Below are 12,640 nucleotides of genomic sequence, written 5' to 3' on the forward strand. Positions count from 1 at the left end.
AGCAGCAGGAGGAGAGGTTGATAGAGGCCCTCTATACTCCCACCCAGCTCAGGGACCAGGGGACTCTGTGGATTGCAGGATACCAGCTGAGGGACCTCAGTCCTCAGCTGAAGGTTATAATAAAGTGTGAGAATTCATTTTTTCCTCAATTTTTTTTCTTTTTTTTTTTTGGTGAGAAAAACAAGCCTCAGGTTCAGCACTGCTCTCAAGTGTTAGCTAACAGGAAGGCTGATGGCACATCATATTGCTGCAGTGAATTTGGAGTGCTTAGCCAGCTCCTGGACTGTGCTGGGAAATTAAACAGCCTTTGGTGGAGCTTCAGCAAGGGCCCAGTTTCTTATCATCAGCTCCGCCCATAAAGAGGTGTGGGAGAGGAAAGGGAAAAATGGGACATTTTTTCTTTATTTCTCCTACCCTTTATTTTTCTCTCCGTTCCACCTACCTACCTTTTCCCCCTCAACGAAGGTTCCCCTTTGTTCAGCAATTCCCTTGGATATAAGTAGGGTTAATAACTGTCTAATTAACCTGCCTGTAATTTGGGAGTTAGAATTAGAGAGGTGTCCTGAGAGGCTGGCATGCCCACGAGTTATCCCATCACACTGTCTCAGACCAGTAACCAAGCCTCCACATCCCAGACTCCCCCTCGCAGGGGCTGCTCTTTCCATCCCACCCCGAGGAAGCCCCATCAGCAGGTTGCCTCAGTGCTGCCAGACCCTGGTGCACAGGGCTTCAGAGGGTATCTGTGACTCCACTTGCCCCAGGGAGCTGAGAACTTTTGCCTGGCACTTCGGTGCATGCCAGAGCAACTGAGCCATCCCAGTAGCAGGGAGAGGGTGACTGTAGGGTTTATCCCTGTTGCTGGCATCTCGAGCACTCATTTTGGTAGTACCAGTCTGCCCTGTGGTGCTAAGGAGCTCCTCACCTCTGGGCAGGTGACCCTGTGTGCTGGGATGAGGTGGGAGGTGATGCTAGATTGAGATGTGTTTCTCTTCCCTGCTTTCCTACCATTTTTATTTGCTGCACCATCACAGCTGAAAGCAGTCCAGAACTTTTCTTCCCCCCAAACCCAAATGTGTACCCCGACTGTTTTTTTGGGTTGTGCAACACCTGAAAGGTTGCACAACCCTGCCAGCACCTCCTCTTCTACCCCAGTGCAGCAGCAAAGGAATGAAAGGGAGGACATAGCCTTGTGTCATGGGGTATTTGCTATGAATAGTGGTTTGGGGAAAGTCAGAGGTCTCCTTTGTCCTGTTCAGAGCCGAATTATTAACTTGTTACTGCAGACCTTGCAAAATGAAAAAAAAAAAGAAAAAAAGAAAAAAAGAGCCATATTGACCGAAATATGTTTTCTGCTTCTTTTCAGGGAATCTGACTAAACATATGAAGTCAAAGGCCCACAGCAAAAAATGTCAGGAGATGGGCGTGTTGGTATCTTCACTGGTGGATCTGGAAGCCGAAGAAGGTAAAATCTTTCACGTTATAAACCTGCTATTGCTGCTAAGAGAGGGCAGTACCCATTCAGGCAGGAAACATGCTCCGCAGAACATGTTTTCAAAGATGTGGAGCAGTTTTGTTCACCCCAGGCTCCTTCCAGCCCCCAAGAGGGGATTTCTGCTTGCATGGGGTGGGTTACGGGGCCATCCTGGGAGTCTGCATCCGTGGGACAGTCTGTGAGCCAGTGTCTCCCTGCTGGGGGTTGTGCGTGTTTGTCTGAAGTATTTTGGCTGGCTGCAGACAGAGGCAAGAGTAAACAGACGGGTAGGGAGCATCCTGCATTTGGCCCAGTGCTCTGCATGTGGGCTATATACATAATAATAAATAGTGGATCCGTAGCATGAGAAGGTGCTTCTTGGTATTTTGCGGTATCTCTAGCAGGGAGTTCAGGAGCCTGACTGCTATGCTCTGGAAGAACCTGGGTCTCTCCTGGCTGCATAGGGAGTCTCCTAAGCACCAAAATGAGACCCACCCCTGAGGATGCATTGCATGAGGCTGTGAACCCCCACTTTGCTGCTGCAAGCACAGTCTGGTGGGTGAAGGAGAAAAATCAGTCCTGGCACCCGGACAGCATATTTTACTGGAGCTGAAGTGCATGAGTGTGGGGTGACCCTTTGGTGCGTGGCCTGTGCAGGTTGTGGTGATCGTGCAGAGGGGATGCACTCCAGCAATGCAGGAGTATTAATAATTTGGGGGATACCTTCCTCTTGAAAGGGCCTCCAGAGAAGGACTTTTCCATAAGGATCATCTTCTAGGGACCTGCCTATCTTACTGTATTTGGCTGATGCCAGGAGACTCCAAATTACCAGTGCAAACGCGGGCTGCGTCTGGAGGGACTGGTGCATGCATGAGCTGCCCCCATCTCTGCAGGCAGACCCAGCCGGGACGCTGCACCACTGCTGGAGACCTCAGCGTACCAGGATGGGGTGTGAGCGGCATGGAGGCAGCTGCTTCCCTCATCCCTCACTCTTATGCATCTTTTCCATGTGTAGGATGAAGGTGGATTACCCAGGTCAGAAATGATCTGGAAGATTTCTCAGTAGGGAAAGAGCCAGCAAAACTAAAATAACATGGTGCTTTGGCATATAATGGCATTATTCTGAGTGCTTTACAAGAAGATACATTTACCTTGACTCACCTGCTTATTTCTTTCATCTACTTATGCACAAACACACACACACAAAATCTGTCCAAGGCTCTGTAAATTCAGGAGTCTGTCTGTTCTTTGAGAAGGACGCATGACTCTCTTATTTAGTAATTTCCGCCCTGGTTTATAGTATCTGCAGCTGAATTTCCCTGAAGTCATCCCGAGAAGCAGATCTCCTGGGAGGCTGGGCAGCATCAGGCAGGAGTGTGGTGACCATAAGCACTCCTGTCTCCTTCAGAAATGTTGAGGGAAAGGTGAGGAAGATCTCCAAGCTGGGAGATGAAGGAACGTGGGGAAGTCTCATGTATACTTAGCTGTTTGAGCTAGAAAAAGATATTTTACCCAAATTATTGGAGGCTGCGCTCCGACAGCTGTGAAGGGTTAGGTTATGTGTCTCCAGGGAACAGTTAGATGTTTTTACAATTGTTATTCTGTTTCCTTTAGTAAGACCCTGAGTATTTGGGGCTGGAGCCGCAGTGCAGGAATGATGGGGAAGAAGCCTTAGGGGTAGCAGATCTCAAGTCCTCATGAAATTTTGGTTCATCTGCATTTGTGTTCAGCAGGTTGTTTGTATTTATAGGAAACACTGCACACAGCAGCTATAGAGGGAAGAGAGGCTCTGGGAGCACAGGTCTGTCTCTGTCACAGTGTGTTTATTCCTGGATAAAACACTTAGTGCCACGGAGCAGGGTGGTGTTTTCTGTTTGCATTGCATTGCAGGCTGGTCATGACACCATTGACCCTTCCTGGCTGCCACCCCAGAAATCCCAGCATGAAAGCAGCTCTTGTGGCTGTCTTCAGCATTTTTTTTTCCCTGTTTCCTGTTTCATCCCCGTCTCACCCCAAACAATTTTGATTCCCCCATCCCTGGGATTCATTCTGCCACAGCCCGCAAGGGTTTGTTGACAATGGGTTAAAATGAACTTCATAAAACACATGGCGCCACGGTTATTTTTATAAAGTGAACATCAGCTGAGCAAGTTCTGGAGACAGCACTGTGAGCCAGGGAATGTTAACTCGGCAGGAACAACAAACAGCGCTTATCACCCCGGTTCCCTGCTGAGGTCAAGTCCCTCAGAGGCTTTATTGGGAAAGGGACTGATTCCCGGGACATGGGCAGTGTCACACGCTTCCTGCTTCCTAGGTAATTAAAAATCACTAAGTGTGTTTCCCTACGTAGCCCGTGGTGGGAATGGGGTTTGCTCTGCTGCAGGCTGCAGCCCTTCGTGCCGTGGAGGGAGCTTGCGGCGCAGGTGGTTCACAGGGCTGGGGATGCTGTGCCGGCCGGGCAGCCCTGGCCGCTGGGACCCCTGAGATGCTTTAAGTCTCAGTTTTTGGATATCGAAGCTCAGAAATGCTGTCCCCCGCTGTGTGCTGTATCCTTGGGCTATCTCCATGCTGGTTAATTAAACTGTGCTGCGGACATTTGCAGGGACTGGCACGCCATTGTCTCAACTTAAACTGCAGGAGGGATCAACAAGACATCTGTGGTTCAGGCCATCTACCACACTTCAAAAAAAATGCTAAGCACAATTTGGGAATTAGCATTCCTGCAGAGGAGGTTGGATGTGGCCACCCTGTTTTGGAGGCACAGAGGTGCAGATGCAGAGCAATCTGATGAGGCTGCAGGGCTTGGGTCACTGTCCTGGGACAAGTGTGGCTTGGAGGGCTGATGTGACTGTCCTTGACCTGAAGAGACCACGGCTCAACTTGCCAGCAGAGAACCTGTAGGAGATATCAGAGAAGTCCTACTGGTTAACCAGTTCCAAACCCCAGTGATCCCCCAGTGCAATGGTACCATGCCCTTTCAGGCTTGGGTTCTGGTTCAGGCCAGGTGTAGTCACCTGGGCAGTCAGGGGACGAGGACCTGGGAGAAAGAGCGAGCCCTATGGCATTACCAGACACCTGTGCCCCCTCTCACAGTGCCTTTCCTGACATGTACAGGGATGCACAAAGGGCTCTCCCAGGCCACACAGCATAAACATCTAGCCAAGGCTAAGGATATCTGACCTGGCTGACGGTGTGCCGCTTTGTCTCAAGGGATGGCTTGTTTCCTTTTAAATCTGCTTGAACTTGGCTTTTCTCCAGCTCTTCAGAGCAACTTTTCGATCAGGCAGAGACATGCTGTACTTGGCCGTGGCCTTTCCAAAGGAGGACATGGCCAACAGAAAACCTAGTCAGGGATTTTGCAGTAGCCGCCCCAAGGGAAAAGTGTTGGCATGGTGTTAGCAGCGGGAGGCTGCTCCCGTGTGGGACTGCTGGAGAACTCCTTCAGCCCAGGAACTCACTTAAAATAATTGATTAGATGATGTCTCCAGAAATCCCTCTCTGCTGTTATACCACCTGTCAGTGGTGCTTCTGCAGATCAAAGCTAGATAGGGAAAGAGGAAAGTGGCTCCTGAAATGTTGGTTGCATGACTCTGAAAAGAACAACTGTTATTTTAAACCTTTCCATTATAGTCAATTAGAACTAATGAATCATATTAATTGAGTGTCACTTTTGAAAACCTGCATATCAGAAGTCCTATTTATGTTACATGTAATTGCAGGCTTCTGAGGACAGACCGCAAGGGCTCACTTCGCTAGTCCAGGGGAATGCTTTCGTTCATGATTTCCTTCAGTCATTCATCCCCGGGCTCATACAGGGTTAATAGTAGCGCACTCAGCAGCGTGTTGTGCAAGCAGTGTGAAAGCCAGTCCAGGCTTTCAGCTGATGGGAGCACTCTGCTTGTGAAGATGGGGGTCTGGCAGGTGGTGAGGCTGAGCTGGTCTCAGCCTTTGGCCTCATGAAAAGAGTAGGTCTAAACAAAAGGCCAAGAAAGGTCTGCCTTGCATCCCCAGGTCAGCTGAGAGAGCACTCAGCGGAAAGGATGGGACCATCAGCTGGGGGACTTTTTTGGGGACTATCATTAACTCGTTGGTCCCTGACTGCTTGTGGCTGAGCACGTGGTGGTTGGTCACCTACTAAGCCCAGCAAGGAAAGGCCCTACCTGGACTGCAGAGGACAGGAACCCATTAGCTTTCGGAAGGGACTCCTCTCCTGTTGTTGCTGTTGGCTGCGTGGCTGCTCACTGGAATGTGTTGCGCTGTCTGGACTTTATTGCATTATGCAAGCAATCCATGTAATTTTAGAATTACAAAAAATATACAGTCCCCATTTCCTCCCATTGATGAAGACCATTTGTGTTTGTGTAAAGGGGACGGTCTGCCAGGAAGGAATGCAGAAAGGTGAAAACGGGAAGGCGTGGTATCAGAGGATTTTTCCTTTGTTTCCTTCCAGCTTCTTTTTCACCTGGTTAAAGCTAACACTGGACTTCTGCTGAAATTTCAAATATTCTGCCTCATAAGTAAGGAGGCCCATTGCTCACAAATGCTAAGTAAATACTAAATAAAACAGCCAAGAAGATGGTCAGAAAATCGTATTTTGTACTGTAATGGTTGGGGTTATTTGGATAGATGAGAAAATAACATAAAAATGGCAGAAAGGTACATAAGAAATCAGAGATCACAGCTGTAGCACACATCCCCTGTTCTCAGAGTACTGGATTGCAACGAGCCTTCCCCCGAGCCTTTCCCTGTGTAACCACTAAGCGTCTTCTCTCTTCTTTGCAAAGAGGCTCAGAGCAGAGCCTAGCAAAGACTATTTTAATTAAAAAAAAAAAAAAAAGAACTAAAAAAAAAAAAAGACTATTTCCATGTGACACAAACCAGCACAGGAAGATCGTCGTGCTTTCCTTTGGGGGCAGACAGGGAGGGAGCAGCAATTCCTAAAACTCCCTGGATTATTTTAAACTAGAGTTATATTTCACTTGATTGTTTTTATTTCTATTTAAGGGGCAGGAGAAAGTAAGGAGAGTTACTATAAAAGGAGATTGGAGTATAATTCTTCTCTTGTGCATTGGTTTTGCTTGGTGTGATTGCACTAGTTTGGTGGAATAACCTTAGAATAACACATGTGTAATGATATGCAACCCTCAGACAAAGCCATCGACAGGGCATGTTTTCACTAGCTCCCTCTCTCCTTCCTTTTTCCATCTCTCCCTCCCTCCCTGTCTTCTCCTGACTTGCCCTTTCTCTGCCCATTAGCTCAGCAAAATGCATTTCAGTTGCAAGAAGCCAGGGCTCAGGTCTGAACTCTCTTTCTGCCTGCAAGAAGCGTGTTAGGAAGCCAAAGCAAATTCCCTTTGGGCTGTCCCAGGACTCGCTGAAATGTTTCCCTTGGTGGCAAATGTAAACAACTCCCCATTGAGGAGCTGGCTTCATGTTTCCCTCACTCCATACTTCTAACCTTGCTCTCTGTCCTGGCCAGTGCCTGTCCATTGTGTGACTGGGGCCAAAAAAGGAGACCACACGGGACAAGGCTCTCAGAGCCATGCAGTGGAGGCTGAGGCTATAGCTGCCTGTCCATCCCGAAGCCCATAGATGTCAAATCCTGAAACCAGAGACAGGGACTAGCTCACAGCTCTGGTAGTGAAATGCATTCCTTTTCCAAGCAAGAAATATGCACAGTTCACCCTATGGCTGGGAGAACTGGTCCTTTGCAATAATATTTGTTCTGAACTCAGTTCCTTTGGGAGTTTGCAAACAACCCACCACTGGATCCTGGGTCCAGCAAACACCATCATTATACAAGCATTTCACAATGCAAGTCAGCCTCTTGGTGGAGAGCTGCTGACTTCAACTCGATGCTGTAGGAGTTCTGCAGTAGGTCTCGCTTTATGGACTAGTTAACAGGTACTTTTGAAATGGGGTGAGGAGCAAATGAGATTCATTTCAGGTTGAGTCTTGGATGGATAATCAGCCTTGGTAAAATACATGTCTTATTTCACTGGTAATGCCAAATACTTCATGAGCATTTATTAGTAAGGCCCTGTTATTCAAAGTAAACAAAATTAGACTTTTTATCCATAGGTCATAGTGACTTCTCACTGTGTGGCCATGTCCCCTTCTGAAAACCACCCTGCCTGCTGCAGGCAGGTGTGGTCCAGCCTCAGTGTTAGCTCCATTTAATTTCCCCTCCGGCTCGTCCCGCTGACAGATGGCAGCTCTAAATGGAAAACCATTTCCGTGTTCATCAGAGGAGAAACAGTGTCCTAGGCTGAACTGATGGGGAAAGGAGGCCAGCAGTGCTGCAATTAGTTACTGGGCTTCACACAGGTGTCAAAGCAGCATCCAGGCGTTCTCCTTCCAAAGCCAGGGACCAAGCGTGTCCCAGCAGCTCTGCACCCATCATCTTGGTGCTTGGCACAAACAGAGTTTGAGAAACTGCTATTTTATTAGCCCCTCCAGAGCAGTGGGCATTTGCAGGAAAGCCTCCTGACTGCAATTTTGTTGAGCTACAGTGACATCCAGTGGCTGCTCCCGATGGACCTCTTCAGGCTGAGCTTGCATTTCTGCCAGGATCACTGCACATCTGGCATGGGGAAATGTAGATTTTTCTCAGTGCAGAGCAGAGCAGCAGGTGAGCCAGCAGCAATCTGCTTGGGAGCTTGGTACTGATCTCAGAAAGCTTCTGCTGGCCCTTAAAAGTAGAAGAGAGATGCTGTTTTTTTGCCTGCAGATATATTTCAAATCCTTTAGAATTTGCTTTTTGTATACTCCTTGCTGTTTACAAGCTCTTATTCACAAAGCATCCCTGTGCAAGGCCCTCCACAGACAGTCAGCAAAAACCTCTGCCATAAAGAAGTGTCTGCGTCATAGCTAGAATTTATCAAAATAAGGGAAAATCCACAGAGGTTCTTCCAACTCTGTTGTTTGCTTTTTAATATAAGTCTTGTCTTGCTAATGTTTAACCATCATGTAATCTAGGCAGGAGAAGGCCCAAGATGTGGAGGATGGGAGCAGTCATCCTAGCAACTTTCCTGTACGTTGGCAGCTGTAGATATTTTGTAGGTACCATTGCAACAAATGGTCATAAAAAGCCCACCAAAGGATGATAGTGCTGCTGTTATCCTCATCTATTAAGAGCCTTTTTTGCATTTCTAGAGAAAGGCAGGCAGGGGGTGTGAAGGTGTACAGCAGAAGCAGGGACCGATGGCTGCATGTGTTGACGGAGCAATGGCTGGAACCAAAATCAGGGTAGAGCGGGAGGTCCCAATGGTGAGATTCACTGGGATCTGCTGGGACCATCAGGAGTGGAGCTGGCACAGAGGGCAAGACTGCAGGCTTTAAAGCACGAGATGCTCAGATCTTGGAAATAGCTGGGTCCTCTCTCCTCTTGTCCCCTTAGAACTTTTGAGCAGATTTAGCACAAAAATAGTCCCTGTATGTGTGCTTTACACTCTCTGTTTTGTGTTTGCCCATCCCTTCAGGAACCAGTGAAGACCTATTCCAGGACTCTGAGGGGCGGGAGGGATCTGAGCCAATTGAGGAACACCAGTTTTCAGACCTAGAGGAATCTGACGATGATGATGACAATGAAGATGAGGAAGATGAGGAGGAAGAGGAGAGCCAAGATGAGCCACCTTTAAAGTTGCCGGAAGGCAAGCATAGCACCCTTCCAATGCACTCTTCAGGTGGCTCTCCATCGTCTCAAGAGGAAGGCACCGAAATATCATTGTCCGTAGCCCAAGAAACTGTTTCCAGCAGCCAAAAAGTAGGTGAAGGCCAGCAGGCCTCCTCCTCAGGACTGGAAACAAAGTGGTCAGCAGACAGCAGTGACATTGCTGTGTGCCACAGCTTCTTGAGTCTCCACAGACCAGCTTTGACCTCCACCGAACAATTGGCTTCTGCTGAAAGAGAGTCTGTCACAAGGCCACAGATGTCCTTAGTTATGGACCTGTCAACCTCAAAAGACACCTCCCCAAGAAAAAGGTGGTCTCCGAGCCAGGACTCTGGCAGAGGTGGTGGCAGCAGCAGACCAATGCTAGCAAGAAAGCACCTATTAACCAAAAATGAAACTTCACCGAAACGGTTTTCGCCAACTGGAGAACTGTCTTCTCTGAGGTGCCTGTCTCCAGGGAGAGGGTTGTCTCCTTGCCAGCGCGTCTCTCCTAGGAGGGAGGCATCTCCACTGAGATGTGTGTCACCAAGACTTGAGCTGTCGCCCAGCAGGCATCTTTCCCCTAGAAGAGAGCTGTCCCCAAGAACATACCTTCCACCAGAGGGAGAAGTCTCCCCTGTGAGGCACTCATCGCCGAGCAGAGAGATGTCATCAGTCAGATATTTATCGCTGAAGAAAGTCTCGTCTCCAGGCTGTTCAGAGTCGTCTAGGTATCCATCCCCTGGGAAGGAGGACTTGCCTGGTACTAGCAAATCAGCAGCAGATGACAAAGTTCAAAGCTCATATCAAGCCCAGCACGGGATATTATCTTCGATGCCTCTACCTCACAGGTTCTTTGGCAAAAATGTACAGCTCTACGAGTCCAAGCTGGTAAGTTCAAGACCCTCTTGCTTTCTAGTCCCTGCAGTGTGTTCTCTGATATGTTTTTTAATGAGGGTTGCAATACAGAAGTGCACAGTGACTCTGACTGTGACCAATGTCACAGGTAACCCAGAGAAAAATGACAGCGGACAGCAATGGGTTTTGCACCCATTTTGGTCCTGCCCATCTCAGTTGAAGAGAAATAATGTTGTCCCTTCTCCAAGGGATTATTTAAAATCCCGACCCAACCAGTCTCCTGCTGAGACAAGCAGTAAGGATGACCGCTTAACAATGACTAGTTGTCACTGAGAGGCTTTTTTCCCCTGGGAATTTCATACCCACTTCTGAGATCTCACCAGCTGGGATGAAGCTGTGACCATTTTTCACTGGTCAGTGACCTGGACCAGATCTGAACTAGCCATTGCACTCTATTGCTGGCTCCTGGGCTACGTATATACGCAGCCAGCTCTGTTAGATTAACTGCTGAGAAATGTTTGTTTGGACATCTCTGATTTCATCTCGCTTCTCTCTTCAGCACAGAGAGGTGTTTCCCACTGGGTCCAGAAAATTATTTAATCTCTCTGCTGGACATATCAAATCCTATGGGTAAAGGAAAATTGCATGTTCCTCCCACTGCTACAGGCAAATTAGACGTCGGGTTTGGTGGAACGTTTCCCATTTCTACTGAAGTGCCTGGCTCTCCTGTAATTTATGCTGATGAACATGAGATTCAGTTGCTGGAGTTGCTCTGCTGTGAAACTGGTGTGAGGAGAGACTCGAGCCCTTAGGGACTGCACTGGGAAGAGAGAGGCCTTTATACAACCTCTGGAGAACCTGTCACGGCAGATGCTGACCCAGGTCTTCTCCAGAAAAGCCACGCTGCCCAGTGTGCGTTTCTTCCATGTCTATGATAACGTACCGTCTTCTGGTGCTGTCTTCCTTCTGCTTTCCACTATGAGTGTTTGTCTTACCTTCTCAGAGACTATCCTTTGTTTTAGGTCCAAACTTTTGCTTACTTTAATGCTATTTCCCTTTCCTGTCAATTAACTTCTTGTGGTGAATCTCAGGGCTGTGGAAACCCCCGTCCTTCAACTCTGAAGCATCTCTGTCAGGAAAACTGCCCACTGCCACTACTTGTGGCAAATCCCCTAAGCTGCCTAGTCCACAGTAGGAAACAATATTGTATACTCCCGCTTATGTGCCCGTTCACACCTTTTAACTTACACTCTCATACACATACCTTTTTGCTCCATTTTCCTATTCCTTTTATGCACCCAAAGTCACCACTGTTGCTTTTCTCATGTGCCTCCAAAGCAACAATAAAGACCTAACTGGGAAAATTTCCATTTATCAGCAAGCTGGACAGCTGGGCTTTCATTGCAAAATTATGTTCCTGGTAAGGCTACAAGAGACAGAAAGATCAGAGGTGGATTTATCAGATCCCAAACGGAGCTCTGTGCTCAAAACTGGTGCTCTATGCATTACTTAGAAACAATCTTAGCTTACCTTCAGTGTAAGGCTTTCTGCCAAGTCTGTGCATCAGGCCTGACCATGACCATCTTTCTTCGCACTGGCTCTTGCTGTAGGTAGTCTCTCCTTCTGGTGGCTGTTGCACCACTGAGATGATTTGTTTGGGGGTTTCCCAGCCTCCCTATAGTGATTCTGCCAAGATTTCGTGTGGATAAGTGGGATTTAGCAAGTCTTTGGGCTTGTAACTTCTGACCAAGTATACATTAACTTCAGTGGCTCTTGCTTTCTCTCTCTTCTGTTCTCTTTTGCTGCTTTCCTCTTGCCTCTTCATGGAGATCCAGCTCGCAGGGTCAGGCAATTCTCCATAATCCTACAAAGAAATATGCCCTCCAGTGAATCCTCAAATTTTATAGCTAACCCCATCTTAATGGAAAGTTGGTTGCAGTTTCTATTGCTTCCTCTTCTTGGGAGTCCTGTTTAAGGGTTTAGTTATAACCTCATCACTAATTAATCCATTTCTGTTTAGCCACATATCTCTCCATGATGTACATTAGGAAACTATGTGAAGCACCGAGAGAGAAAGAGGAACAGGTAAAATGGTAGGGTCTTAACCCTTGATTTCTACAGACCACACCATGAGGGTGGTGGTGGGGACCACACTGACGGGTGTGCTTTGTCTCAAACGAGAGTTAATGCTATCTCTCGCTTGGTCCAAAACATCCTTGCAAGTAGCAGCTGTAAGGATGTAATCCTGCTTTAAGAAAGTACAGTAAAAATAAAGAACATTATTCTGGGCTCTCAGAAACCCCATGTACTGGAAGGGATCCAAAGCAGCTTGGATGGCAGGAAACACTGGCATCCTCTGCCAGGGTTTCAGAGGCAACTCTGATAATAGGACAAGGGGTGATGGTTTTAGGCTAAAAGAAGGTAGATTCAGACTAGCTAGAAGGAAGAAATTTTTTATGATGAGGGTGGTGAAATACTGGAACAGGTTGCCTAGAGGGGCATTCCAGGGATGCCCCATCCCTGGAAACATTCAAGGTCAGGTTGGACGGGGCTCTGAGCAATCTGATCTAGTTGAAGATGCCCCTGCTCATCGCAGGGGGGTTGGACTAGATGACCTTGAAAGGTCCCTTCCAACCCAAATCATTCTATGATTTTGTAAT

General features: G+C 47.8%; 1 protein-coding gene across 12 annotated transcripts in view; it reads left to right on the forward strand.

Annotated features, from left to right (window-relative positions):
• HIVEP3 (HIVEP zinc finger 3) overlaps positions 1-12,640 on the forward strand; it is a 276,516-nt gene that overhangs the window by 257,177 nt on the left and 6,699 nt on the right. For 11 of the 12 annotated variants that reach the window (XM_041129228.1, XM_030039183.1, XM_030039173.2 and 8 more), the window contains 2 exons: positions 1,364-1,462; positions 8,953-10,013. In XM_041129228.1, the coding sequence (XP_040985162.1) occupies positions 1,364-1,462; positions 8,953-10,013 (1,160 nt within the window). Of the gene's footprint in view, positions 1-1,363; positions 1,463-8,952; positions 10,014-10,539; positions 11,995-12,640 lie in introns of those variants that run through there. The other variant, XM_041129231.1, reaches the window with a different exon arrangement.

The sequence above is a fragment of the Aquila chrysaetos genome, chromosome 16, assembly GCF_900496995.4.
Source record: "Aquila chrysaetos chrysaetos chromosome 16, bAquChr1.4, whole genome shotgun sequence".
Classification (NCBI taxonomy): Eukaryota; Metazoa; Chordata; class Aves; order Accipitriformes; family Accipitridae; genus Aquila; species Aquila chrysaetos.